At 43.4% G+C, this 27,649-nt stretch overlaps 2 protein-coding genes across 4 annotated transcripts in view; one reads left to right on the top strand and one right to left on the bottom strand.

The window, feature by feature from the left end:
- Window positions 1–835: 835 nt before the first annotated feature.
- Window positions 836–27,649, top strand: HPS3 (HPS3 biogenesis of lysosomal organelles complex 2 subunit 1). Of its 2 annotated transcripts, none has more exons than XM_063132081.1 (17): window positions 836–1,067; window positions 4,157–4,651; window positions 5,897–6,071; window positions 7,008–7,096; window positions 8,588–8,774; window positions 9,981–10,062; window positions 11,787–11,941; window positions 12,654–12,762; window positions 13,764–13,945; window positions 16,578–16,758; window positions 18,557–18,787; window positions 19,861–20,046; window positions 20,835–21,023; window positions 21,417–21,524; window positions 24,779–24,985; window positions 26,121–26,211; window positions 26,480–27,649. In XM_063132081.1, the coding sequence occupies exons 1-17, from the start codon at window positions 845–847 to the stop codon at window positions 26,605–26,607; spliced, it is 3,018 nt and encodes a 1,005-aa protein (XP_062988151.1). In that variant the 5' UTR covers window positions 836–844; the 3' UTR covers window positions 26,608–27,649. The 2 variants fall into 2 exon arrangements, with proteins under 2 accessions (XP_062988151.1, XP_062988152.1); XM_063132082.1 differs by lacking the exon at window positions 836–1,067 and adding an exon at window positions 3,229–3,268.
- CP (ceruloplasmin) overlaps window positions 27,545–27,649 on the bottom strand; it is a 36,801-nt gene continuing 36,696 nt past the window's right edge. The window contains exon 19 of one of the 2 annotated variants that reach the window (XM_063132079.1): window positions 27,545–27,614. In XM_063132079.1, the coding sequence (XP_062988149.1) occupies window positions 27,605–27,614 (10 nt within the window). In that variant the 3' untranslated portion in view covers window positions 27,545–27,604. The remainder of the gene's footprint in view (window positions 27,615–27,649) is intronic. The other variant, XM_063132080.1, reaches the window with a different exon arrangement.

Genomic DNA, 27,649 nt, shown 5'->3' with positions numbered 1-27,649 from the left:
GTCATCCGAGGGCCTGCTCCTGGTTGGAATCCTCCGATTGGAATCCACCAGGGAAAGAGCCTTCAGCGTGGTGGTGCCCCTCCTGTGGAATTCCCTGCCTCTGGAGGTCAGGCAGGCGCCAACCTTGTACTCCTTTCAGCGCCTCCTGAAAACATCTTTATTCCAAGAAGCCTTTCTTTAACATGCAGCCTTGATTTCCGTTTTTGCTTCTTTTAAATTTTGTTTTAACTGTTTTATTCTGTTTTTATTTTCATTTACCTTGTACACTGACCACTCTGAAATTTTTCAATGGGGAGCGGTATATATTCTAAATAAATAAATAAATAAATAAATAAAATAGAGTAAATTCATTGAAATGAATAGGACTCATGTTACTTGGGGCTAACTTAAGTGTCATTTCAATGGAACCACTCTGCGTAGGATACTACCCCCTGAGATTTCCTTCCAAGAAAGGAGGAACACATTCTTTTTTCTTTTTTTTTTAAGATCTCGGCTGAGTCCCGGACTATACGAGTCAAAGAGCATGTGCAGAGCGTCTTCCCGTCACTACTGAGGAAGCTCAGCTGAACTCAGTGGGGGCTTACTCCCAGGAAAGGCTCAGAACCGCAGGCTGTTATAGCCCGGTCACTGCTATAAATGAATTCCCTTTAGGACGGCGGCAGCGGCCAAGATGCTGCCGTTATGGGAAGCCGTGGCTGGGTTCGGGGGCGCTGCTGACGCTTCCTTCCAGCTGACCGGCGAGGGGCGGGGCCCGCTGCGGAAGCGGCCGTTGTGGCAGCAGCCGCGACTGGAGGCGAAGCGGTCTGGTTCGGGGGCCCCGGCGGCGCCAGGCCCAGCGGGGACCATGGTGCAGCTCTACAACTTGCACCCGTTCGGCTCGCAGCAGGTGGTGCCCACGCGGCAGGAGCCGGCGGTCTTCTGCTGCGGGCGGGATGCGCTCTTGGTGGCCTGCGCCCCGGGCGCCTGCAAGGTGGAGGTGTTTGCCGCCGGCCGGTCGGAGCTCTGCGAGCCGCTCGGCTCTTTCAATACTCTGGGCCGGCTGCTGCGCATGGCGTACGCCGAAGCGGGTGAGTTACAAGCCGGCCGCCGGCGAATCCAGCACCGGGGGGTGGGGACCACTGTATCTACTCGTTGCGTGTTTCTCGCCCTCCACCTTCTTCCTTATGGGCTCAAGCAGCCTTCCCCTACCTGGTGCCCTCATGTTGTGTCGGACTACAATTCCAATTCCCAGCATCTGCCAGCCATGCTTGCTGGGAGTTGTAGTCCTACACTAGTGCTTTTTATCGGTATTGAAGTGCATTGATAACTGTTGGGACACATTCGGTATTCCGTATGCCACGTTTCTAGCGTTGTTTCCTGCTTTTTATTCCATATTTATCCAAACTACCACAATGTCATTGTGTGTGGTAGGAGCTATAAACGCGCAAGAGAGAGATATAGCCTCACCATGATGGGATTGTATGGTTATGACACATGGTATAGATCGGTACCTGTTTGGGGAAATCTGAGCTAGGCTGAAAGTTGCTCAGATGACGTTCTCACACACACACACACACACACACACACACACACACACACACACACCTCAGTTTATCCTCACAACAGCCCTGTGAGGTGGGTTCACCCAGTAAGTTTAATTTGAGCCCTGGGTATGATCTATACCTTTTGTCAAATTTAGCCAGTGAAATTTTAGAATGTTTTCAGGATGTTTTAATCATCTATGGTATGTTTTAATTCGTTTTAATGTGTATTTTATATCATGTTTTTATACTGTTTGTTTTACACTTTGAATTGTTTTAGTTTTTGTGAACCGCCCAGGGAGCTTCGGCTATTGGGCGGTATAAAAATGCAATAAATAATAATAATAATTATTACAATCCCATCATGATAATGCTATATCCCTCTTGCGTGTTTATACCTTGTAGGACGCACAATGACATTTGTTAAAGTATTTTGGATAATGTGGAATAAAAATCAGGAAATGACACTCTGAAAGCATTATATGGAATGTGTAATGTTCCCCAACAGTTACCAGTGCACTATTCCACTATAAAGCAGTAGTGTAGATCCTCTTGAATATCCAGGGTCTTACTTCATATTAACTATGCTTTAGACTTCCTATCTCTCTCTATGGTTCACCAGTAAAAGGAGCCCATGTCCTTTAGCCAGGACAGAGAACAGCTCAGGTTCATATTTTCAAAAATACAGGATCCAGCATTGCCCTCTTCTTATTCCTAGCAGCCCTTGGAGATACTGCAGGTCCTACCTGTAGCCATCGCATGACCTGCTGAATCTAATTTGAATGTCTGCAGACACCTCCCCCATTCTGTCTTGGGTCTCAGCACATGCAGGCACTGTGATTTATTTATTTATTTTAAATATTTTTGGGTCACCTTTTGGGACAGAAGCCCTCCCAAGATAGTGTACAATAATAAAACCTGATATGGTCTCAAAAAGCAATAAAAACACAGTAAAAACAGTAAACAAAAAGTAAAAGCAGCAATCTGTTGACTTTGCCAACAAATCAAATGTTTTTCTCCTTCCCTCCCCCAAACTGGTTTTATAACATCTTGTCTGATAAAGAGATCTAGAGATCACAAAAGCTTGCAGTTTTATTTTGGGTTTGTTTGGGTGATCGTATGTAGGCCTAATGAAGTTATTATTACACTAATAAGGGTTTTGGAATTGTGCTTAAGAAGGTAACTCTAATTTTTTAATTATTGTTTATTGCATTTTTATACTGCTCAATAGCCAAAGCTCTCTGGGTGGATTACAAAATCTTGGATGTCGATGGTCAGGAATGTAAAGAGGGTAAATAATGAAGCCAGTTGAATGTACTGGAGGTTCTGAGTAAACTTGGTTGTTGAGATTGTAAGCAGGAAAAGACAGCTAAGGTGCAATCCTATGCATGTTTAGACAGAAAAAAGTCCTACAGCTCCTAAGCATTCTCCAGCCAGTCTAAATATGCATAGGATTACGCCCTTACTTTACAATCTTCTGCTTGGCCAAAAACAATTAGTACCTAATTAATGGGGTTGCAGAATTGTTTTTAAAAATTAATTATCTTTACTGCAAGTTCTTCCAAAGACTGGTAACTGGCAGGTACCACCTTAGTAGGTAATCTTTGCTTTCAGTCCCTCCCACCACTGGAATGTGGGCCCCCAAGACCTTCCCTGCAGCCCTGATCTATAAAAATGAAGAAACTCTTTGCGTTGTGGCTGATACTTGCTTGAAATATCGAAAAAGTCCAAAAGAATGAATAGCAACTGTAAGTAGGTTTGTGTAAACATAGAGGCCTTTGTTGTGCATGTGATCCCCATGTGGTAAATCAGGACATTAAAAGAAAAAGTCCTTATAACTATTACAAATACAAGAACATAAACTGCTGTGGCACTGTTTCTTATTTCCCATGTGCTTCCGATAGAGTTTTCACCTAATTTAAGAAGTACACATCTTAGAAACAAAATTGTAGTTTCAGCATGGAACCTTCTCTTGTTACGTATGGTCTCCAAAAGGAGCATTGAATGTCTCTTAGCCCACAAGCCGAATTTAGTTTTGGAGGAGCTCTCTGGGGAGCATGGCCGGAATGCCAACATATTTTATCTTAAGGCTCTTACAGTATCTAAGGGCTGTTCTACACCAAGCAGGATATGCCACCATGAAAGTGATATATAAAAGGCAGGAGCCACACCGCTGCTTTATAGCAGTACTGAAGTTCACTGACAACTGTTGGGGCCCATGACACATCTACACCAAGCAGGATATAACACTAGGAAAGTGGTATGAAAGCGGTATATGGTATGTGACATGGGCCCCAACAGTCGTCAGTGCACTTCAGTACCGTTATAAAGCAGTAGTGTGGCTCCTGCCTTTTATAAACCGCTTTCATAGTACAATATCCTGCTTGGTATAGATTAGGCCTTGGCATTTCAACCTTTTAGAATAGTGCAGGTGGAATCTGAGAAACCACCAAATGCTTGGGAGAAAGAGGGTTGGACCAGGGGAACCGGAGGGTTGCTGTCTGGGGAACCCCAGGTGAGCCAAATTTAAAACCCAGGTGAGCCAGATTTGGCCTTCAATTCAACACCACTGGTTTACAATTTTTCCTGTGCAATTTTTCCTGTACAATTTTTCAAAATAGCCTCTTATTTTTCAGGAGACTACGTTGCTGCTATTGAGGAGAAAAACAAGGCCCTCTTCTTACGAGTGTACGTTAACTGGCGATGCTTGTCAACGGAGAGCACGCGCGTGTGTGTGCGGATGGTGGGCCATAACCTGGAAGCATCCTGTACTGAAGCGTCTAAAGACCAAATGTCCATTATAGAACTACCTCTTTCAGACCCTCCCTTGTGCTTTTCGTGTTGCCCTTTGACGGGAGACCTCTTGGTTGGTTGCAAGAATAAGCTGATCTTGTTCTGCTTGAAGCATGTGGCAGTGAGTCGGGATGTGACCGTGCTGGACTTCGAACGCACCTTAATTTTGCACATAGAGAACTTCACCCCGGCAGAAGTTGCATTTTGTGCTGGGTATGTAGCCATAACGGTTGAGCTAGAAGTCCTAATCCTCAAGCTGGAAACTGGTGAGGAAGTGGCTGCTAATAGTAGATGGCACACTTATGAATCTCGAGTTCCTGAAAAGTTTATCAATGAAGGTTAGTATGGCATTTAAAATCTCTGGATCCCAGTTAGCAAGGCAGCATGCTAGTTCATGTAGCTTGATTGTTCCCACATGGCTCCTCCTGCATTGTTTAGTTTAGTGTGACAGCTGAACCCATTTCTCTGGCTTCCCTCTCTCTGGACAAACCAGAGGTAGAACCCAGATTTTTGAGCTGCTCCTGCTGGCAGGAGGAGCCAAGCAGGAGTGATCAAGCCACATGAACTAGTATGCTGGCAAGTTCATGGTAGGAGTGTTGCTACACACTTAAAGGATTAAGGGCCATAGGATGCAAATCAATATAAAATCTGTATATCTTGATGCAAATGTAGAAATAATTACTAGGATTTAAATTTTATGGGGTACAAAGCCAGCCAATTGACTTCTCATCCAAATAATCTCAAATCAAATACATTCAATTAATTTGAACCCTGCCCCAGATCATCTCAAACGGACTGAACCCCCCCCCCCCCAAGCTTAATTGCCATGACATTCAGGTAGAGATTGGGGGTGGGGGGGTGTTGCAACATATGGGGTGGGGAAAGTTAACCCTTTCTTCCCCAGCTGCAATCCCTCCTGAAAACTGGTAATTAAGATAAGAACAAAATAAAAACTGTTGTTGGCATCTGTGTAGGCTGACCCTATGGAAAGGAGGACCAGGCTCCTATATCTTTAACAGTTGTATAGAAAAGGGAATTTCAGCAGGTGTCATTTGCATGCATGCAGCACCTGGTGAAATACCCTCATCACAACAGTTAAAGCTGCGGGAGCCCTGTCCTTTATACAGTATATGGTCACCCTATGTCAGCGGCCACTCAGGGCTCTGGGGAAAAAATAGGGGACGCTGAGAAATAGATTTGTGGCTGGGCCTCATGGGCCCAAGCCTAGCAATGTCCCTGGGTCATGGTAACTCATGCTTTAAAAAAAAAAAAACAACCTCTGACTTGCCAAGACATACAACCAGCCACTTTTAGCTCGAGATGTTTCATGGCTCTTTTTTAATATGTTGCTCAACGTAGTTCTGAGGCTTCTGAGTTAAATGTTCCAGTGTTTTAACATTTAAAAATGGCTCGTGAAAGATAGATATTGAGATAGGCCTACAATTCATTTTACTGCTAGCACTCATTTAAACGTTTAAATCTTACACCATAGTAGACTAAACATTCTATAGCTTTGTGATCCTTTTTTCTTTTTGGTCAGTTTTGTAAAACTGACACTCATGTTTTTTATTTGTTTATTAAAGGTGTAAAAGCGGAAGCTGATTTAGCTCAGTTTGAGTCAGATGACTTTGTTATCTGTCAGCAACCCATGGAGCTCCTTGGGGAGCAAAGTAGACAGTGTGGGATAACAGTTACTCTGGAGTCTACAGGCTTAGTCAGTGAAGATTCGAATTTCCAAATGCGATATGTCCTCTACAGGTAACAAACATTGTATTTTATTGGAAATGGAAATGTAGTCATGCAATATATATCATACATGGATATACTAGAGTGTTAACAGTGGTTCCACTTTGGTTTGGAACAGAGACTGTATTTTAAAGATTTATCTTTTGCCCAGCCTAACATGTCAGAATCAAAGAAGTTAGTTTCACCATATATGGAAGTCCTAATATAAGAGACTATAAAACTTTTAGCAGTTTACTAGTAGCACATAAAAGGAAAGTAAAACCCAGCAGCAGTTACAGCCCAGGGAAAGCCTGTGTGAAAAGGTGTGTTTTCAGGGCTTCTAAAAAATGTTACATTTTCTGCCTCTTGAACTGCATGAAGGCGAGTTTTACAGATAGTGGGTGCCGCTACAGAGAAGGCCCACCATCAAAGTTCTTCATGGCAACATTCTGTTCATTTCAGAATGACCAGCAAGGCCTCCACTGAAGATCTTAAATTGACCTGGATGTATATAGGTATAAGGGAAAGCAGCCTGTTAGGTATCCTGGTCCCAAGTTGTTTAGGGCTTTACATGATAACAATATAACCTTGTACATGACTCGGTAGCTAATAGGCAACCAGTGTTGTTATTTTAACATAGGGGTTATGTGAGAGTATATCTTGATTGGGGAAGGTACAGAACACAGTATGTTGGCATCAGTCATGAGAGGCCATTTGCACTGTGGAAATGCAAACCATTGGGTCCACTGTAGAGTATGAATGTAATGGGTCACATCAACACAACTTATGGGCTTGATCCAGTGAGCTTCTTTATGTACGAATGTCTGTGAGCACATGGAGGAGCATGAAGGAGGAGCAGGGTGGGAAATGCTGAAGCCCTATTTCTCACATGTCTCTTGTGGCGTGCTACTCTGGATGGAGGCCTGTAGGTTGACTGGACATCTTTTCATTTATCCCATTTCTTTCTAGACGTTTTGCTCTAGATATGTCTGCATTTCTCTTCTGTGGTGAAGATGCCAAACTGCACTCTCTTCAGCTGCTACCAATGTATGAAACAGGTATGTTTATGAATGTACAATGGTGTTATGGAAGATGTAGGAGAAGACAGCTGTATTTCGATTGATATTACATTAATGTAAGATATAGAATTTGCCATGAACACATCAGTTCAAAGCATAAACTTGTAGCATATTTTAACTTCTCTGACATAAGAATTGTGGTTGTAAAAGTCATACTGCTTTTAAATTAATTACTCATAATGTTATAAGAATAGTAAGCAAACTGTAATTTGATATAATTTCAAAGGACAGAAATAAATCTTTAAAATGCTTTCTGTTGGGAATTCTTAGATTTGGCTGTCTGAAGGCTCAGTCTTAGTCATGTTTGTACAGAAACTGGGGCATGCTGGGAGTTTTAGGCCTTTTCTGTCTAAACATGCATACAATTGCACCCTAAATGTTAGTAGGAAAGTAGAAATCTTTCATCTTGAATTATGGATTATAGTGACTTTGATAAAAAGTTCTATTGCATCACCTTAACAGTATTCTATTGTCTTCTCAATTTTTTAAAAAAATTTTTTGGTAATCTATCTTTTTTTTTCTTTTTTAAGGCACTGCTTTGGGGTAAAACATAGCAATATCGGGGGGGGGAGAAATAGAATGCAAAGGGACCTATTAGATTTAATTGTTGTTTATTTAATGGGAGTAAGGGATGGGAAGAGACACTGTGAAAAGGGTGTGCATGTTTAACCCTTGCATAGCCCCTGGGTTCGCACAACACAATAAGCTGCAGACAGTTTTTGAATATTCTAAATGGCCACCCATCCATAGCACAGTCCACCATCGTTTAAATAAATAAATAAGCCACAGTGGACTGTTTTATCATTCAAACCAGGTTTGTGACAGCCCATGTTTTAGAGCGTTCACAACCCAACAACAAACTGTAGGTTCTCTTTCTGGGTTGTTGTTTGTGTGTGTGTGTGGTTAACAAACCCTGGTTTGTTAGTGCAGCCACATTCATTCATCATGACAACTCAGAATTCAACAACCAAAACCATGGCTTTGTGTTGTGTGTGAACCTGGACAGTGAGTTGACTCTCTTCCTGTCCTAGGGAATTTTCGAGCTCTCTTTTGCGGTCAGGAAAAGAAATTGAATATGAACTGAATGGAAAATACGGATGCTTCCAGACAAGGCTTTTACTATGCAATCACACTGCCTCATTCGTAGAATTTTTCAGGAGGGTCCTGGCAACATCATCTCCAACTTGTTACCCTCCTGTGTTTTCCTGCTACTTTTTTTTTTCTTAAAAGAAAAAATCCTTTGAGGAAGCAAAAACGGAATAGCTACACAATGCCCTTTGGTTATTAGTGATAGGAGCCCCCAACCAGGAAGTACCCTTGGAGCAAATTGCTTTAGATTTGCAGCTCGATCCTGTGCGTGTTTACTCAAAAGTAAATCTTGTTGAGTCCTAATGGGACTGGCTCCCTAGTAAGTGTGTTTAGGATTGCAGCCTACGTTTATAGTACATGGCGTCTTCTTCGTTCATCTAGGGAATTCTGACAGAGGGAATTCAACTAAGCAAGAACTACTGAGCCTGTTCTGCTTTTTCTCCTTGCCTCACGTTGGATACCTCTACACAGTTGGTGGTAACTTGATAGAATTGATTTCTACATACCAATATTCAGAAAGATCCCAGCAGGCGGTTCTCACCCCTCAATTCCTACATGTCATCACAAGGTATTTTCTTTGTGTCCCTGAAGTTTGCCTTCTCCTTTCCACCCCCTTAAGGATCAAAAGGTCCCGCCAACAGTGCATTGTGCTGGAGGCTTGAGCATGGCTGACCTGCCTTAAAAAGTTGTTCCGGCAGCAAAACCGTCTTTATTTTCAGTTCCTCTGTGCATGCAGGAGGCTTCTTCAAATACTCTCAAACCACAGTGCAGCACGAGGAAAGGGGCAAAGGGGTCTGCTTTGGGGGAGGAAGATGGAGGCCAGGAATACTACCCCCAGCCCCATAGATATATCGAAGGCTCTCTGGACTGTGCCCCCTATTCATAACGATTGCACTTTGCATTGCATCTCTCATTTTGTGGGCTTTTCTGAACTATACTAACAGTTCTGCAAGTAGTTCAACCAAGGAAAAATGTTGGGATTCGGTGCAGAATGCCTTGAATTCAAAGTGCTGATTATGACCTATAAAATCTTCTACGGCTTGGGACAGGGCTACTGAAAGAACGACTTCCCCAAACAGGCCTGCCTTGGTTTTAAGATGTTTGGGGGAAGCGCTTCTCTCTTTCCTGCTGCCTTCAGAAGCATGTTTGGTGGCGATGTGAAAGAGGGCCTACTCAGTGGCCGCTCCCTGGCTGTGGAATGCCCTGCCGATGGAGATTAGGACCTCTCCCTCTCTGCTGTCTTTCTGTCAACAAGCAAATATGTTTTTATTCAAACATTGGCATGTAAGCAGGCCTATTGGGCTGAATGCGTTGTGTTTTTAACTGTGTTTTTAATGTATTTGTTTTAGTAATGTTTTCACCAAGTTTCTATTTTAATTTTTTTTTAGTTCCTATGATAGTTAGCTGCCTTGAGTGGCCTTTTCTTGGTGGAAAGGTGGGGTGCAAATTAAATAAATAATGACTGGTGGCAACACGGCATTGTTGGCCACTGTGCCCCCCTGGCAGCTCTCATTTACCAGCACCCTCTGAGAAATTGAAGCACGTGAAGCTTGCAGCTCCAAGCCAGAGATTGCTGTAGCTTCTGCTCCTGGCTGTAGCAGCTCTGCCAGAAGGTTCAGAGCTGGGCAACTTCTGCCCTCCAGCCATGGCTAGGATATGTGGCGGCCGAGGGCTTCAAGGAGCATATCCGTGTCACAGCATCGATCTGCACAGAACCTTGGTCATAAAGTTTATACTAACCTATCGAAATGCTCTTTCTCCCTTCCTCCCTTAGCAACAACCTGCAGTGCTTCACCGTAAGATGCAGCGCAGCAGCTGCTCGTGATGAAGATCCGTACATCGACACAACACTGAAGGTGCACTGATTTGACCCTGAAATCAGATTCTAAGCCTGATTTTAAAAAAAAATCCTGCATAAATTCACGTCTGCGTAATTGCAAAGTGATGGCAAATGACTCACCTCCTATTCAGTACCTGTTCAGATGATGCTTTCATCTGTTGGGATGAAATTTGGGGAGCGGGGAGTGCTATAGAAGTGGGGGGGGGATACCTTTGCAAATGGACCCAGCAAGTAAGCCTTAAACTGAGCTGGCAATACTAAATGCTTACATTTTGCCCATGGTGATTTATACCATCCTGGGGTCCACATGAACTCTGAAGGCATCTTAACAGTCACATCATAGAATCAGGTTCTTAAAGCCTATCCCAAACTTTGTCCAAATTCCTTGGAGTTTCAGTGTGCGGTATCCTGCTCTCCTGGGGTCCCATTGTGTTCCTCCGGGGTTCCCCAGACAGCCATCCCCTATCCCCTGACCACCAATTGTGTGGTGGGTTCCTGGCTTTTGTGCAGCTTCCCGTTCTGCAAGGCTGAAATGCTCCTCCTGAGGCTTCCTTACTGTCAGGAAGAACTGTGAGCTAAAGTTTGGCCCCGCCCCTTTACCTTAGGCCCCACCCAGCCGTGGACTCTGGAATGGAATTTGGCCCATGTGCTGAAAGAGGTTCAAAACACCACTGCTCAATATTGCATAACAAATATTGTCTGAACAATTCCACCAAGCAGAGACACCAGCTAGTTAGCACCTCTGTTTCATAAAGACTATTTACATTATGTGTGCTGTGCATATGTTGTAGCCTTTGAAATACAGTCTCCCTGGGAATGTGAAACTGCATCCCTTACGCTGTTTCTTCCTCACTGCATGTGTGTCTTGGGATCACGCTCAGGCGGAGAAATATAGCACTGCACCAGCAGGGATGGCCATGATCACAGTCTGGAAATCGTATTACCACACTACCACATTACCATCAGTGGTGTAGTGGTACATTTTTTAAGTGCAGGCACTCATCATGGCAGACCCCATAGAGAATCCAAAATTGCAGGCCGCTGTTTTGATCGATATCAGTAAACCAGTTCTAGGTGTTTTCATCCGCCAGGAGCAGGTCTTTTGTTAAGCTAATAATAATTTCCTATTCAAGACCAAGCCATCCCAAAATACTTTGCCTTACAACAAGGTACAATATATTATTGCTGGGAGAATTCATTTCCCCACAGCTGTTGTGAGAAGTGCAGCTCAGCTGAAGTAGGGAATGCATCTCTGCTAATAAAAAGGGGCTGGTGCTTCATTCCTGTGAAGCCTGACTCCACTACACCACTGATTACCACGCTAGCAACCTTTTTTCCCCCTATCTTATATGTATTGCTAGTCTTGTGTGAACCAGCCCTCAATTGTTTAAGAATCCAGTACTTTCCTTGCACTGCAGCTCTAAATCCCAGCAAAGTAGACATACGTGTAACAACAGGGTGTTTTGGAGCTTGCGTTGCCTGCCGGTTAAATAACTGATAGTCCAAAGGGAGGGTGACAGAATTCAGGAAGGTACTATAAGTCAGGGGTAGGCCACCTGGTGCCACCAGATATGTTGGATTACAACTCCCATCATCCCTGACCATTGGCCATACTGGCTGGGTCTTCTGGACGGAACCAGGTTGCCTGCTTCTGGTGTAAGCCAATCAAGACAATTGCCCAAAAAGATGCTTGAAGGTTTAACTCAACCCACTAAAGAAATATTAACGGCTTCTTTGCAGGCTTGTCCACCTGTGTCACTGAATGTCTGTGCCTTGAGAATGCAGCTTTTCATAGGGCTGAAGGCGATCTCTCACTTCAAGAACCATGTCATAATTTTGACAAAAGCAGATAGCGAAGACATTACAGAGAGGAAAAAACCTTCCCGGAGACTGCTGTAAGTGCAGCCATTTCCCTGCTTGGGAGGAGGCAGGTTTGTGGCATGTCTGGGCCTGAGCCAGGTTGGGACGAGATAGCCTTGGTCTTGTTTGGAGTATGTGCTCCCAACCTTCCACTATTCTAGAAAGCATTCTGTGAAGGTTTGAGGCCTACCGAAGCAAGGCCTAGAGGCCTGGAGTTTTCTGTTGGGAGGGGGTATCCCCAAAAGGAGTAGTTTCATTTCTCCAGTCAAGTTTCATTTTCTCAAAAGTGGAAATTTGACTTTTATGTTTTGAGGGAAGAGCATAGAAAAGAATGAGCCAGCCAGCCAGGAAACAGATTAGAGCCAGAGAAAGACCAGAGTTTATGGAACGAGCAGAAAGAAACAGCTTAGGCTAAAGGAACTTGCAGTTTTGCAACTTTTATTTTCTTTTAATGCCTTTGTATCACTCAGCTCTATTGACTAAATACCTTTAGCTGTAATTTGTTTACTTTACTATTAAACTTGTGTTAAGCCACAAGTGTCTGAAGTGTCACTCACCCCACATCTACAGCTTAAACCCCACATTATAGGGAAGGGGAAAGCAAAGAGAAAGAAAGTGGGACTCTTAAAGAGGTGCTCAGGGAGTTCAGGTCACAGAAGGAACCCTGACACTCTAGAAGAGCTGCAAATACCCAAGCTGCAATTGTGGATTAAGTATTCCCATATACATACATCACCTTTCTTTCAGCTCCCGAAAAGCTGATGCCATCAAACCCAAGGTTCCTTCGGAATCTGAGCCTGGCTGGAATCTCTATATTGTAAACACAGCTTCAACTCTCCAACTTTATCGGGAAATGGTATTGTATTACTTCGCTTTTGTTTCATTGATTTACTGCAGGCATAGGCAATGTGTTTATTTGGGGCAATGGCCAGAGTTACATTACTGAGCAATGTTTAAGCCAGAAGGTAACATCCCTCTAAGGGAGAGAGCTCCACCTTTCTCCTCTTTAAGGTTGGACCAAAATATACCAGCATATCTGATCTTAAAGCTCTTACTAACTTAAACCTTAGGAAAGACATTTCAACCTTTGAGAATGGAGGGGGAAATGCAAAAAAGCAGTTTGGGAAGGATCAAATAAGAGGAAAGAGGGTGGAGTTACATGAGAGGAAGTCTGACCATCTGGGGAATACCAGGAAGGCTGGATTGGGGCCCTGAGCTTGAGGTTCTGATCCTTGCCCTGGAGGATTAGGGAAATCACCAGAAATCCCAGTGCAGGAACTTACCTGGCTATTTTCAGCTCAGGAAAATTGAGAAAACTTGGGTACTGATGACCCGATAGCTATTTCTCTCAACCCTGAGACTATCAGGTTAGTGCTGCCTTACCTGGTCTTGAGTGGAGAAAGTAGGAGCCTTGTAATGGTGGGGTTTGGACTCCAGATTGGTCCCATGCAAAGCACTCCCCCTGCTAAGAAAGGGCAATCCCTAGCATGTATAATATACCAGAACTAATCTTAGGGAGGGGAAACGTGGATTTTACCTCCTGGTTTAAGCATCCCTCTGCAGTGCAGCTGGCTATTGCACCAACTAAACAAACGTTCCCTCTTACTAACCTGTTCAAAGTGTCTTCAGTGGATATGATGGAAGAAGATGGTTTCAATGCACCCTTCCTTGCATGCAGCTGGGGATGATGGGAGTTGTAGGACTTTTTTTCCATCTAAGCATGCATAGGGCTGCACCCTTATAGTAACTGAGTAACTGCAGTTAGATATCCTGGTCCCAGTATATATTACGTTCACATATGTTTCCAATGTGGGGGGTTTTTCCCTTCCATGATGGTGTGCCCTATTTTTGCCCTAGGTAGAATACAGCAAAACATACGAAAATGCAAGAACTGAGAGTTGCATCCACCTTTTAAGTGAGGCCCACTTATTACTCAGATCAGCCTTAATGGACCCTGTTCTGCAGGAATCGGAAGATAAGGAAGACCTCCTAGCAGCATTCCGGGAAAGCTGTGCTCTCCTAGGCGACTGTTACAGCAGGTTTGGATTTTGTGTGCAAAGATACCAATACTCACATTTAAGAGTCTCCATACTTAGTCTAGCAGGGTTCTTGCTTTCACACCACTATCACCTTGTCTTCTTTTCTTTTCCTCTTAGTGTCTGTGTTCATGCCTCTCTGTCTTATTTATTTATTTATTTATTTATTTATTTATATATAATATTTATATCCCGCCCTATATCACTAAGATCTCAAGGCGGCATACAGATAAAAACATACAGTATAAAACAATAATTATACACAGTTAAAAACAAACCATGATCCAAGTTAAAACAATATATAATTTAAAAGCAATAGATGCAGTTAAAACAATGTGCCAGTGAGTTTAACCATCAAAGGCTTTATTAAAAAGCCATGTTTTTACATGGTGTCAAAATGAAATCAACGTTGGCGCCAATCGGGCCTCCCAGGGGAGGGCATTCCACAGTCGGGTTGCCACCACAGAGAAAGCCCTCTTCCTTGTCCCATCATAACGTATATGTTGCATTGGTGAGATGCGGAGAAGAGCTCCTCCAACAGATCTCAACTCTCAGGCAGGCATATATAAGGAGAGTCGCTCCCTCAAGTATCGAGGTCCCAAGCCGTTTAGGGCTTTAAACATCATTACCAACACCTCAAATTCCGACCGGAAGCTTATAGGCAGCCAGTGCAGTTCCTTTAAAACCGGTGTTATGTGGGCTCTGTAAGATGTACCTGCCAGCAGTCTAGCTGCTGCATTTTGCACTAGGGCGGTAGTTCTCACATACCTCTGGGTCCATGGAGGGCCTCTTCAGGAGAGGGCGCACCATGGCCTCTTTCAAGGCAGCAGGCACCACTCCCTGACAGAGGGAGCCATTTACCACTCCCTGGACCCACCCAGCCAATCCACCTCTGCTAGATCGAATTAGCCAGGATGGGCAAAGGTCAAGCTTACATGTAGTGGGATGGACCGATTCAAGCATCTTGTCCACATCATCAGCCTGCAACAACTGAAACTGATCCTAAAAAAACATGATTTTATGGGGCCCTGTACACCTCCCCAGATTCTGTGATAACTGTGGCATCAAGTTCCAAGCAAGTACGAGCAACTTTCTCCTCGAAGCGCCTAGCAAATTTATCACAGCAGGTTACCGAGGGTTCCAGTTCTGGTTTCCCAGAGCCCGAGCCTCCTCCCAACAGGCTCTTCACCACCCGGAATAATTCTGCTGGGCAGCATTTTGAGGATGAAATTGAGGAGGCATAGTAAGATTTTTTTTGCCATCCTCACTGCTGCGTAATAGGCACAACGAGGAGTCTTCGCTGATTTTCAATCATACTCACTCCGAGACCGACGCCACCTGCACTCTAGCTGTCATCCAGCCTGTTTCATTGCCCGTAGATCTTCTGTAAACCAAGGTGAATTACGAGCTCCACAGCACCGGAGTGGGTGCTCGGGAGCGATTGTATCAATGGCCTTTCCCATCTCACAATTCCATAGTGAGACCAAGGCCTTGACCGAATCACCAGCCCTATCAGCCGGAAAATCCCCCAGAGCATTCAGGAATCCTTCAGATTCCATAAGTCTCCGGGGGCAGACCATCTTAATGGGTCCCCCACCCCTGCAGGGAGGATCTGCTACTGGCAACCCAAATTTCACAAGGAAATGATCTGTCCATGACAACGGGATTGTTGAACACACACACCCAAAACAAGATCATACCCCATCCAACCAACAGTGAAAACCAGATCAAGGTTATGTCCTGCCACATGTGTTGGGCCAATGATGTACTGAGACAGCCCCATGGTTGTCACGGTAGCCATGAAGTCCCGAGCGGGCCCTGTCAGGATAGCCTCAGCATGGATATTGAAATCCCCCAGAACTACAGTCTTTGGGTTTTCCAACACCAACTCCAAGACCACCCCGCCAGCTCGGGCAGGGAAACTTCTGGGCAGCGGGGTGGGCGGTACACCAGCAGCATACCTGTTCTGTCTCTTTGGCCCAGGACAAGGTACAAAGCCTCAAAACTGGCACTAGGACAGATGGGCTTCCTTGTGAGAAAGATGGAATCCTTGTGGATGATGGCCACTCCTCTCCCCACCCCACCCCCCCGGCCCTCCAATCTGGACTGGTGCTGCACTGAGTACCCAGGTGGACAAAGCTGAGACAGATCTATTCCGCCCAGCTCATCCACCAAGGTCTCGGTGATACACACCAGGTCTTGAGCGAGTGTGTTGAGTTTTGGGGTGAGCAATGTTAAGAGAAGGTGTGATGGCTGGAGTTCGTCACTATCTTTGAACTGAATTTTTTAATTCTTACATTTAAAATTTAAAAAGAGAAGGCTTTCCATAGTGATCCTTTATCATGGCTTCTGTTCTTGAATACTCCATAAAGTCGTTCCCCACCCCACATCAAGTGGGCTTTTAGAAGCAGTTTGGTTGCTAGTTAGTGGAAAATATGGGTTTCTTGTGGGGATCTGTGTTTACTATTAACCTATCCTATTGCCATGTAAAACTGACCTGTTGCCAACGTGACCTTAGTTCCAGCGTATCAATATATTTATCAATCAATTCTTTTCTTGCTAAAGCACTTCCGTTAAGTTTTATGGATCTGCATATGATGGTTTTCGTAGTTTCAGGTGGCCTTTGTATTTCCAGATTTGACACCAAAGACTTCCACTTGGCACTGCCTTACTACAAGATGTCTGGTCTATCCATGACTGAAATTCTGAAGCGAGTAGATCCAACGGTTGAAGATAAAACACAGAAGTATGGAAAGGGGTTTATATTTTACTTGCATCATTCCCTTTATGAAGACATAGACGAGGAGCTGAGTGAAGTAAGACAATGGATGCTTTTTCCTCCCTGTATTCATAGGAAATGACCTACATGTTGTGTTCAGCTGCTTCTTTCACTCACAACAATAGTCTGTTTGTGTGAGCAATGTAAACTGTAAATCAAGAGATCTGGTATCTTTGCAGAAGCAACTTCCAGATGTATATTTTTAAAAATGTGGCAGGCATTGCCAGGAAGCCTTTTGCTGGCATGTCAAGTGACCCTCATGTGAAATAAATTACTTTTATGAGTGGGAAAAGTATCCAAAAGTAGCATCTGAACTGGCCCTTATAAAAGGAGCTTCTGACTGTCAATCGTGGAAAGTTACATGTTATATTTCATTTTATATTGCTTGCTGTCCTTTTCTGAGATAGCAAAAGCTGCATTGATGTTCAGATCGTTTCAGGAAAAGGCATTAAAAGTGGTGCATTTTGTAAATAATAAGCTCTTTATCCGAAAAAGAGGTGACTTGTTTTTACCTAGACGTTAGGGTGGGTGTTGTAGCAGCAGCTCTAACCGAAATCTGAGACCGCTTCATGAACAGAGAGGGCTCAGGCTTTTTCCTCTCCACCACCATCCCCAATATATAAGATGGGGATAATAATACTATTCTTCTACTGAGATTACGAAGGGAAATAGTGGAAGTGTTTTGAAGTTCTTAGAAAAAGCTGGACAAAAATAAAGCGTTCTTAACAATGTGAAAATGTAGCACACTGCAATTTGTGGCCGAAAGACTGACTTAACTATGATTCTAATAAGTAAATGGGGAACATAAGAAAATAAGAAGAGCCATGCTGGATCAGACCAAAGGCCCATCTAGTCCAGCACTCTGTTCACACAATGGCCAACCAGCTGTCAACCAGGGACCAACAAAGCAGGACAAGTCAGATTTGAAGCAGATGTCCCAAGGCAAGAGCATTCTAAGGTTGTGAGGGGAGTTTCCATCCGTTTCACAAATGAGCCAAAGAATAGCTTCCCCTGTTCCTGCAGTTTAAATTGTTTTTGAAATGGATTCATTACTGTGTTTGTTTATTTATAATGAGGGTATACCACATTATTCACTAAAAAGCCATCAAGGCCCTGCTCAACAATTTAAAACAATAAAAGCCTAACACAAGAAAAACAAGAACATTAAAGCCAGTAAAACACGGGGAGAGCAGTCCTATGGCCCCTAGACACCATCTCAAGACCATAGGATAGCTTGGATTCCTAGATCTGAGGTTGGAGACGGAGCTCTGACTCAGACCCAGGAGTCCGAGCTCTCTGCCTTCTCCCCTTCGTAGCCAGCATGGGGGCAACTGCACCGGCTGCCTTTCCAAGCTCACAAAAGCAACCTCTGAAAGGAAGGAAAGGGGGCAGCAGGGGAGGAGACTGAGGAGGCCAGCTTACGAAAAATCCTTTGGCCTCCCCGGCTTCCTTCCCTCTCACTCCAGAGCTCCAACTAGACAGGTGGAAAAGTCCGTCAAGCAAAAACACAGAGCGGGAGTTGCGCAGAAGTGCAGATCACCTCCGCTCTTCCCACTCTATATAGGATAGCCATCAGCCTCCAAGTCTAGAGGTCAGTGAGCATCCTGACCCTAAAACAACATAATTTGCAAGATGCATCTTCACACACCCTTTCTAAACGCCAGGAGACTGGAGGCCATTTGTAGTTCTTAAGGGAACGCAATTAGTACTACTCCATTAGTACCCCGGAAGTGTTTTGGTTAAATGGCATGGAGCATTCATGAGTGGAGGGAGGCCTTGTACTGGAAATGAAAGCATGACCAAAATGTATTTTAAGCATCTGTTTATTTTACCAGGAACTGGCAGCAAAAGTGCTCCAAATATTCCGCCTTGCTGAGCCAAACCAGATGCCCCATGTCATCTCCAGCCCTTGCCTGAAAAACGTGTGTCCTAAACTGGCGATAGAATATCTAACAGTAGTAGAAACGGTTGTGCCATCTGTTGTGGTGACGCTAGCCAAGGCTTTGATGGCCCTGAAAATGGGAGATCGGGATGGATGTAAAAATGAACTGGACAACTATGCAGAGGTACAGGTTGCTGGTACATAACCGAATTTTTGTGTCAAGGGTTGGATCCTTCATACAGTGGTTGTAAAAAGAGGGACTCAAAAGTTCTTGCAGGAATCCTGTTTCCCATTCATACTATATATCATTTGTCATAGCCCTCTTAAGGTAGGTGTGTGTGTTTGCTCTACAGCACTTTTCTCTCATTGTGCAAAGAGAAAAGGGAGTAGAGAAAGCTAGGATAGTGTTAACTGAGCATTCTCTGGAAGGTAGACTTATTGTGGAACAATAGCACCTTTCTCTCAGATATACACAGCCTTCCTATTCTTCAGCTTAGAAACCACCTTTCCCACACATTGAGCTAGTTTGCACATCACCGTTGCAAATCATGGGTTAATTAAAGTCTCTTCTACTTTACTATAAACAACCTCGTCTGAAATTGTCAGTTTGACATGCAAAGCTGGACCGATGGGTTGTTTATGGGCCAAACGACCCAGCAGTTAACCCATGGGTGATGTTGATGCCAGTGTAATAGTTAACCATGGTTAGATCAAGTAGAGAAAGCTCATGGAGAGAGGCAAGGGAACACACAGGTTGTCACACAGAGGAGGGCCGGGATCTCTTCTAGATCATCCCAGACTGCAGGACACAAAAGAATGGGCTCAAGTTACAGGAAGCCAAAAGCCAGCTGGACATCAGGAAAAACTTCCTGACTGTTAGAGCAGTAGGACAGTGGAACCAGTTACCTAGGGAGGTTGTGGACTCTCCCACACTAGAGGCAATCAAGAGGCAGCTGGACAACCATCTGTCAGGTATGCTTTAGGGTGGATTCCTGCATTGAGTGGGGGGGGTTGGACTCAGTGGCCTTATTGGACCTTTCCAACTCCATGATTCTGTGCCACCCCAAAGCCTGCTCCATGGGTCAGAAATGTTGCATCTGCACTGGCCTGTAAAGATGGATATGATCTAGACATGCCTTTTTGCCATGAGCTTTGTTTGTGCCACAGTTCCAAAAGTAAAGTGTGAATCAGCCCTCGTTCAAAGCATGGTATGGTAGAAGCCAATATTTAAATCTTCTATCACTTTTTTCTTTACAGATGATGCTGGTGTGTGGTTTTATTGTGGAGCCAAGGCTTCTGAGACAGCAAATTAAAGGGCAAATTATCCCGACTGCACTTGCTGTTTACCTGCGGGAGACGAGACCTGGATTCCTCGTGGCTTCAGTATTGGCTTTACATGAGAACAATAAAATTGAACTTGAAGAAGCAGACTCCTACATCAAGGCCAGTTGCTTAGCATTTTTGCCCACTTCAGCCCCGTTTACAGTTTACTTAGAACTTCACCAACGGTGCTTTTCCCATCCCTAGACATAATTAAAGGGCAGAAAGTGCATATAAAAGTTGAAGTTATTCTTCTCATACAGCTATATAAACAGCAAGAGAAGAGCATGATTAATTCAGTAGCCCTCTTAATTGGTGCAGAGTAGAACCAAAGGAACTATTATCTATAGAAACATAGCTGTCAAACATCTTGTTTCTTTGCTTTCAGCTGCAGAATTAAAGGAATAACTTCCTTATCTATTCACATTAGTATTTTTCTCTAGGCAAACTACCTAACCATCCTTGGGTATGCATTCATAGGTGAACTTAACATGTGAACAGGTGATCCACACTTAATGGTCAGCAGCAAATTTTGTGATCGCAAACTGGAAGAAATACTGCTGTCCTGGGAGGAGTTTCTGGACATATCAGTGACCTACCTTGTACACACATCAAGGTGGTTCATTTAATTACATACCTGGGGTTGGTCAGAACTTCAAACATTGAAAAACACGTTTTGTGAACCTGCCTCTGGGCACACCTAGCTTTTTCCCTCTGTTTTGCTCCAAATAAATGGATACCGCAGGTTCTGGAGATGTCACTGTATTTAACGTTTCTGAGAATCTGTTATGTAGGCTGTGTGCATGAATGAGACCTGTTGTATATCAGAGGGCTAGTGGCTTGTGCTCAACTTCTAACAGTTTGATGGTCTTTTGTGAGTAGCTCCTTCCCTTTAATATTTTGGAAATCAGATGCTGAGTGCTGTGGATGAAGATGCTGTCCCCCAGCTCTTAGTGGACTTCTGGGAAGCTCTCCTTGTAGCATGTGCCCAGGAAGACGTCGTTCAGGAGCTGCATTTTAAACTTGCTACACAGTATATTTGGAGGCTGTCAAAGGAACGGTTGCCTGATACTAAGCCACTAAAAACCACTGAAGATCTGGTAAAGTTGTGGGTGTTTTTTTAAAAAAGTAAAAGCTACAAAGAGAAGCTTTGGTTGTGCTGTGCGACTAATGTGGGCAAGACCAATACAAAGAGCATCCTTGCTAAACCAAGCAGGAGAGACGATGGCTCATATAATTCTTCATTCTCTAATTTGAGAACAAATTAGTATATTCACCTTTTTGAGATGTTTATGGGCAGTAAAGGAGGACAACTGAAGAAATGATAGTGAAAATATCCATCTATTTTTCTAGATACACAATTGGCTGTCAAGTAAAGATGACCAGTTTAATAAGAGGTGCTTCATTGCAGTAAATGGGCTTTGGAATCCAACATAAAAGTGCTTAAAGTGCAGGTGGCTTATTCTTATCCCATTTTATTTTGTATTTTACAGATAAATTCTTGTGGTCATTATGGACTAATTTTTCCTTGGGTTTTATTCATGATGTCATTAGTCCCTCCTTCTGATCAGAAGAATTCTGAAGACCTTTCAAAATTGCAGGTATAACTTCTTTTTCATTGTCATCTCTTTCTCTGCAAATGCACGTCAGTCTCATTAAACATGGGTACAAGTGTTGAGTTGTTGCAGGTGTGCAGATGTGCAAACTTCCTCATCTGGAGTTGGGAACGGCCGAGCTTACTATGACATTTAACCAACAGCGAGAGCTCCCCCCCTTACCTGGCTTTGTAATAACTGAGCAAAAGAATTGTGCTAGAGTTTGTTTTTTAATTGTCAGAGATGTACACAGATGTTGTAATGCATTTCATATATCAGCTTTGTAAATAAGTCCACAAAAGTTATGAGCCTGCCAAAAGAAAGAAAAAAGGTTAGCTTCCAGGGGGCTGGTGGAAGAAGCATTGAGAATTCTGACCCGCCTCCAAGCTTGACGTAGAAGGAGAGGACTTCCACCTCTGGGAATCTGTGCTCTGCTGCCCCCTCTGCTAACTTGCTCACTCACCTGTATGCAATTCCAATGCATTGCCTACATGCAGTTCCTTCTTGCTTTTGGCTTCCAGATGATTGCTTAAGTACAAGGTTGTCATATAGAATATTGATTTGAAATACCAGTTGGTTGTTCCTTCCATACTTTTAATGAAAATATCCTACCTGGAGAACGCAAGTATGCTTGTTTGATCATTATGGCACGAGAGGAGTAATTAGATTTCTCCAAGAACGGCTGATGCATGTAAATGAATACTAGAACTCTTAATACTGGAACCCGGGGTCATCCTGGGAAGCTGATTGGTGGGAGATTCAGGACAGATAAAAGGAAGTACTACTTCACACAGTGCGTAGTTAAACTATGGAATACTTTTTCACAAGAGGTAGTGATGGCCACCAATTTGGATAACTTTAAAATGGGGTAGACAAATTCCTGGAGGAAAGGGCTGTCATTGACTGCTAGTCCTGATATTGTCCCTTGCATAAGTATTCAATCTACCCTTTGACGTGCACATTTTTTTGTGTTACAACCTGGAATTAAAACAGAGTTAATTGGCACATTTACCATTTGATTTACCCAACATGCTTAACACTTTGAAGGTGCAAAATACTTCATTGTGGCACAAAAGTTGACTAAACAAAACCAACTGGCATTTGTTGGTTGCAAAAGTATTCACCTCCCTGAGTCAATACTCGGTAGAAGCACCTTTGGCAGCAGTTACAGCTGTGAGTCTTTGGGGGTAAATCTCTACCAGCTTTGCGCATCTGGATCCTGCAATATTTGCCCATTCTTCTTTGCAAAATTGCTCAAGCTCTGTCAGGTTGGATGGGGACCATTGGCAAACAGCAATTTTCACATCTTGCCACAGATTCTCAGTCGAATTGAGGTCTGTGCTTTGACTGGGCCATTCTAAGACATTCAGGTTCTTATTTATTTATTTATTTATTTATTACATTTTTATACCGCCCAATAGCCGAAGCTCTCTGGGCGGTTCTTGTTTTTAAACCTTTCCAGTGTAACTTTGGCAATGTGCTTAGGGTCATTGTCCTGCTGGAAGGTGAACCTCCACTGCAGCCCCAGATCCCTTACAGACTGAAACAAGTTCTCCTATAGAGTTGCCCTGTATTTGGTTCCATTCACCTTGCCTCAATCGTGACCAGCTTCCCAGTCCCTGCCAATGAAAATCATCCCCGCAACATGGTGCTGCTATCACCATGCTTTGCTGTGGAAATGGTGTTCTCAGTGCGATGAGCACTGTTGGCTTTGCACTACACATAGCATTTTACGCTAAGGCCAGAAAGTTCAATTTTGGTCTCATTGGTGTGCTTGCTGTGTCTACCACATGACTTTTGGCAAAATACAAATGGGATTTGATATGGGTTTTTTTCAGCAATGGCTTTCTTCTAGCCACCCTTATTTCTATAAAGCCCAGCTTTGTGGAGCAGCCAGGTGATAGTTGTCTCATCTGAGCCATGGATCTCTCCAGCTCCTTCAGAGTTACCATTAGCCTCTTGGTTGCTTTTCTGACTAATGGTCTCCTTACCTGGGCCCTGAGTTTTGGTGGACAGCCTTCTCTAGGCAGAGTCGCGGTTATGCCATATTCTTTCAATTTGTAATAATGGAGTTAATGGTGATCCAGGGGATGTTCATAATTGGGGATACTTTTTTTATAACCCAACCCTGATTGGTGCTTCTCCAGAACTTGATCCCAGACTTGTTTTGATAGTTCCTTGGTCTTCTTGATGCTGTTTGTTTAGCTATGCTCTCCAACAAACTCTGTGGCCTTCCAGAAACGGGTGTATTTTATATCGGATCATGTGACACTTGAATTGCACACAGCTGGACTCTATTTAACTATTTATGTGGCTTCTGAAGGCACTTGGTTGCACCAGCACTTATTTAGGAGTGTGAATATGGGATGAATACTTATTTAATCGAGACCTCTCAGTTTTGTATTTGTACATCATTTTGTAAAACATGTAGATTCTTTCCCCACCTTGACATTATGGACTATTTTGTGTACATCAGTGAGAAGGAATCCTAATTAACTCCAGTTTAATTCCAGGTTGTAACACAACAAAATATGAAAAAGTCAAAGGGGTTAATACTTATGCAAGGCACTGTACCTTTGTGCTACCACCAGTATGCACACCAGTTGCTGGGGAACATGGGCAGGAGGGTGCAGTTGCACTCATGTCCTGCTTGTGGGTTTCCCATGGCCACTTTGTGAACAGAATGCTGGACTGGATGGATGCTGGGTCTGATCCGGTATGGCTCTTATGTTCGTAAGCACCCCCGGTCCATCAGATCACTGCAATGCAAAGACTTCCTAAACTCGCTTCCAATAGATGTCTCCTTTGGAGACAAACCCTTCAGTTTTAAGCTGATTGATCTGATAATAAAGCCCCTTGGCTTCATTTAGGCTGACTTATTGGACTGAATTCCATGCATGTATGCTTCAGAGCAGGGAATAAGGGAAACTATTATGTGCAAGGGGAAAGCTGCTACCTGGCCAGTCTCAGTGTAGAGCAGACCAAAAGAGGCAATCAACATGGAAATAGCGAAGGCCACTTGAAGCGTAGTATATGAACAAGACAAATTCACACTTGCATTTGCTTCAATATTTTGTGACTTACCTGCTCTGCCAAGCTGTTTTATCTGATAATAAAGCTGGGGGGGAAATCTGCATAACTTTTTAAATGGTGGGTGTGTTCAGAAAGTCCCTATCCAGGTTGGTTTTCCTTGTTTGTATTTTCCACGTTGTCTTACATTCCAAATACAATGTGTCTGTTTCCCTCACTCTTTCCTTCAGTCTCTGTTATGTGGCCCATCCTTCGATATGCCTTCCATTTTGCCATTCTTGGAAACCCTTCCAGAAGATACAATTTCTGGACTGAGCATCCGTCTTCTTTGCAGTACACAGTTAGGACAGTACGAGAGAACCATCGACAAACTTCTGGAGAGGTGCCCCGAAGCAGTCATACCCTATGCTCAGCATGAGTTGAAGGATGAATGTCAGGTGAGCTTTAATAACCTTTCGTTTTGTTTTTGCTCTTAAATAAAACACTGCCGGGGGGGCGGGGGCGGGGACACATACAGCAGTTTGTGTTGGCAAATGCCCTTCCTTTAATATGTTCCGTTTCCCAGACATTTGTTTAAAGTGCATATCTATCCAATACTTTTTAAAGCCTGAGCAAAGGTAAAGCCTATACTGAACACTGTGTGAAAGGCTTTTTCTGTTGGGAAGGTGCAATTGGCATACTGAGGAGCAGATGCTACCCACACCTAGGAGACTGTTTTATTGCTTTTCCCGCTGCAGTTTCCAAAGCCAAGGTTCCCAGACATGTGATCTCTTTGTCACACTTCATATTACAAAGTAATAATACTCCTGCTATCCTGGAATGGCACGTATATCCAGTACTTGTAAATGTTGTATTGATATTGATGGTTATTATTGCCACTCCATCCACAACCAAGTACATAGGTCATGTTGAAGTCATCTTGTGCAAGTATAGAATTTGAAATTATGCTGGGATGCTGAAGTAGGCCTGGAAGTGCAATACCTGGTAAAATTTTAGATCAGCCTTCCCCAACATAGTGCCTTTTGGACTTCAGTCCCCACCTGATCCAGTCAGCATGGCTGATGATCAGGAATTCTGGGTGCTGTTGTCCAAAATACCTGGCGGGCACCAGGTCTGTCTGAGCCCTAGAATGGAGCCGGGACAGCATTTTCAGCATCCTCCATTGTTCCTTGCCCTACCCTGAAGATAAATAAAGGGGGAGATAAAGAAAATGTATGCAAACCTAAATTGCATGAGTTAATAATGCAGGTTCTCCTGGTTCAGTTTACATTGCTCTGTATTCTGCATGATTGAATCACATGGGCTTGCTTTTTCTCTGTCCTCTTAATAGCACTAGAGGGAGCCAGCATCACTTTCATTTGTTACCAAGTTTTGAAACTATGCCAAGTTATACTCTTTAGATATAAAAGGAATTCTGGCATATACAAAGACTCTCCTCTTAAAACACCAGTTACTGTGATTTGTTACTTTTTAAAAAACACTATGTTAAGCAGTGGAGAGGTTGGATTCATTCAGCCATAGCACTCGTTGATTTTTTCCCCACCTTTTGGTCCCTTTGCATGACCGGCTTAGGCTCTGTGGTGGAACAAACTCCTTCCTGAGCTCTGTAGCAGAACCAGACATGCTGGGTATAACTATCCTGTACTTCTGTCCTCTCTGCAAGGTAAGCCAATGTGCTATTACAGGGAGATTTGTGGACGGGCAAGAGGCTTTGCAGCGAAATGAAATGTTTTCAGGTGTATGGGTGGGTGCTACAGAAGACCGGCATTTTGACGAAACATATCAAAGTACTGGATTTGGTGCAGATGGCATGATTTGTGCTAGGTAAATACACACACTTCTGCATAATATCGCAACATTTTGAGGGGCTAAATTTAGTAAGGGTTGGTGACAACGTGTTTAAACATGGTCTCTGTATCTTCTTTATCCAGAAACGTTAGCTGTCATTGCTGTGGAACTGGAACTGCGGGACTTCCTTAATGTTTTACCAGAGGATGGGAATGTAGCTTTTTTCCTGCCACACCTGCTTCAGTGCAGCAGAAAGAGGCTAGTGACCTAAGTGCTACCAGGAGCATTGCACGATCTTCGATTTGAAGTTTTCAAATGGACTCCTCACAATGCAACTATGAATTTAGACCTTTGGGTGTTTCGTTCTCCTAGTGGGTCCCCTGTGTATGGGAAGAGCTGGATTTAATGTTGTTTTCAAAAGCTTTGCCTAGTTCAGCTGTGGCCTGAAATTCATGTTAAGGATAACTCTAAAACTTTATACGGAGCATTTTCTTATTCGTTTTCCTGGTGCTAGAGCTTTACAGTTGCTAAAATGCTGGTGCTGCAAGTGAGCTGGATGGAAGCCACTGAAGGAAGCTGGACCAACTTCTGCGCTAGGTAAACATTCCAAGGATACTTTTGCTGTGGATGTAATTCAGATTTTTCTCTTTCAAAGTGTATGCCGGGTTGTCCAACAATCCAAACATCTGATATCTTATTGGCATCCAAAGGAATGATTCACTGTCCCGACAGCCATGAAAGCAATTCCTTGTACAAGTTGGATTCACTTTTACAGAGCCTAAGCAAGGAGTTTATACCTGGAGGTGATCTTCAAGAGATGAATTTGTTCAAGTAGTTTCTGTAACTGAATTTGACTATAACCAGGTGGTGGAGCTATTTCATATGCTGGGCCTATCTGGCATCACAGTCTTTCTGCATCAGCAATGACAAATGCTGTTGTTTAATCTGACTTTATTTTCTCCCCTCCCTGTATTTACAGTTTGTACAAAATATGATGAATTTTCAAACTTGGTTTCTTTCTAGAGGGGACATTTAAAAATAAAAAAAGTTTCTTTTACAGAAGAGCTGTGAAATGATTCAGACAAAAAGTATAATTATTCTTTCTGTGACACTGCTAGACTCCTTTTGCTTGGAAGTTCTATTTTTGTTATGATCACTTGGAATATAGATCTATATCACTTCAAAATCAATGTTGAGTAGCTCATTTTGTTTTTTCCCAAAGCCATGCAGTGATGAGAATGTAACTCACGAAACACCTTCATTTGCCTTCAGTCGCTGCTGTAAATAATAAAAAGTAAAAGTAGGATTTCAAA

Source organism: Elgaria multicarinata, chromosome 8 (assembly GCF_023053635.1).
Source record: "Elgaria multicarinata webbii isolate HBS135686 ecotype San Diego chromosome 8, rElgMul1.1.pri, whole genome shotgun sequence".
In the NCBI taxonomy this organism is placed as follows: domain Eukaryota; kingdom Metazoa; phylum Chordata; class Lepidosauria; order Squamata; family Anguidae; genus Elgaria; species Elgaria multicarinata.
Note: the sequence above shows the minus strand (reverse complement) of the source record. Positions and strands in the feature narration are given on the sequence as shown.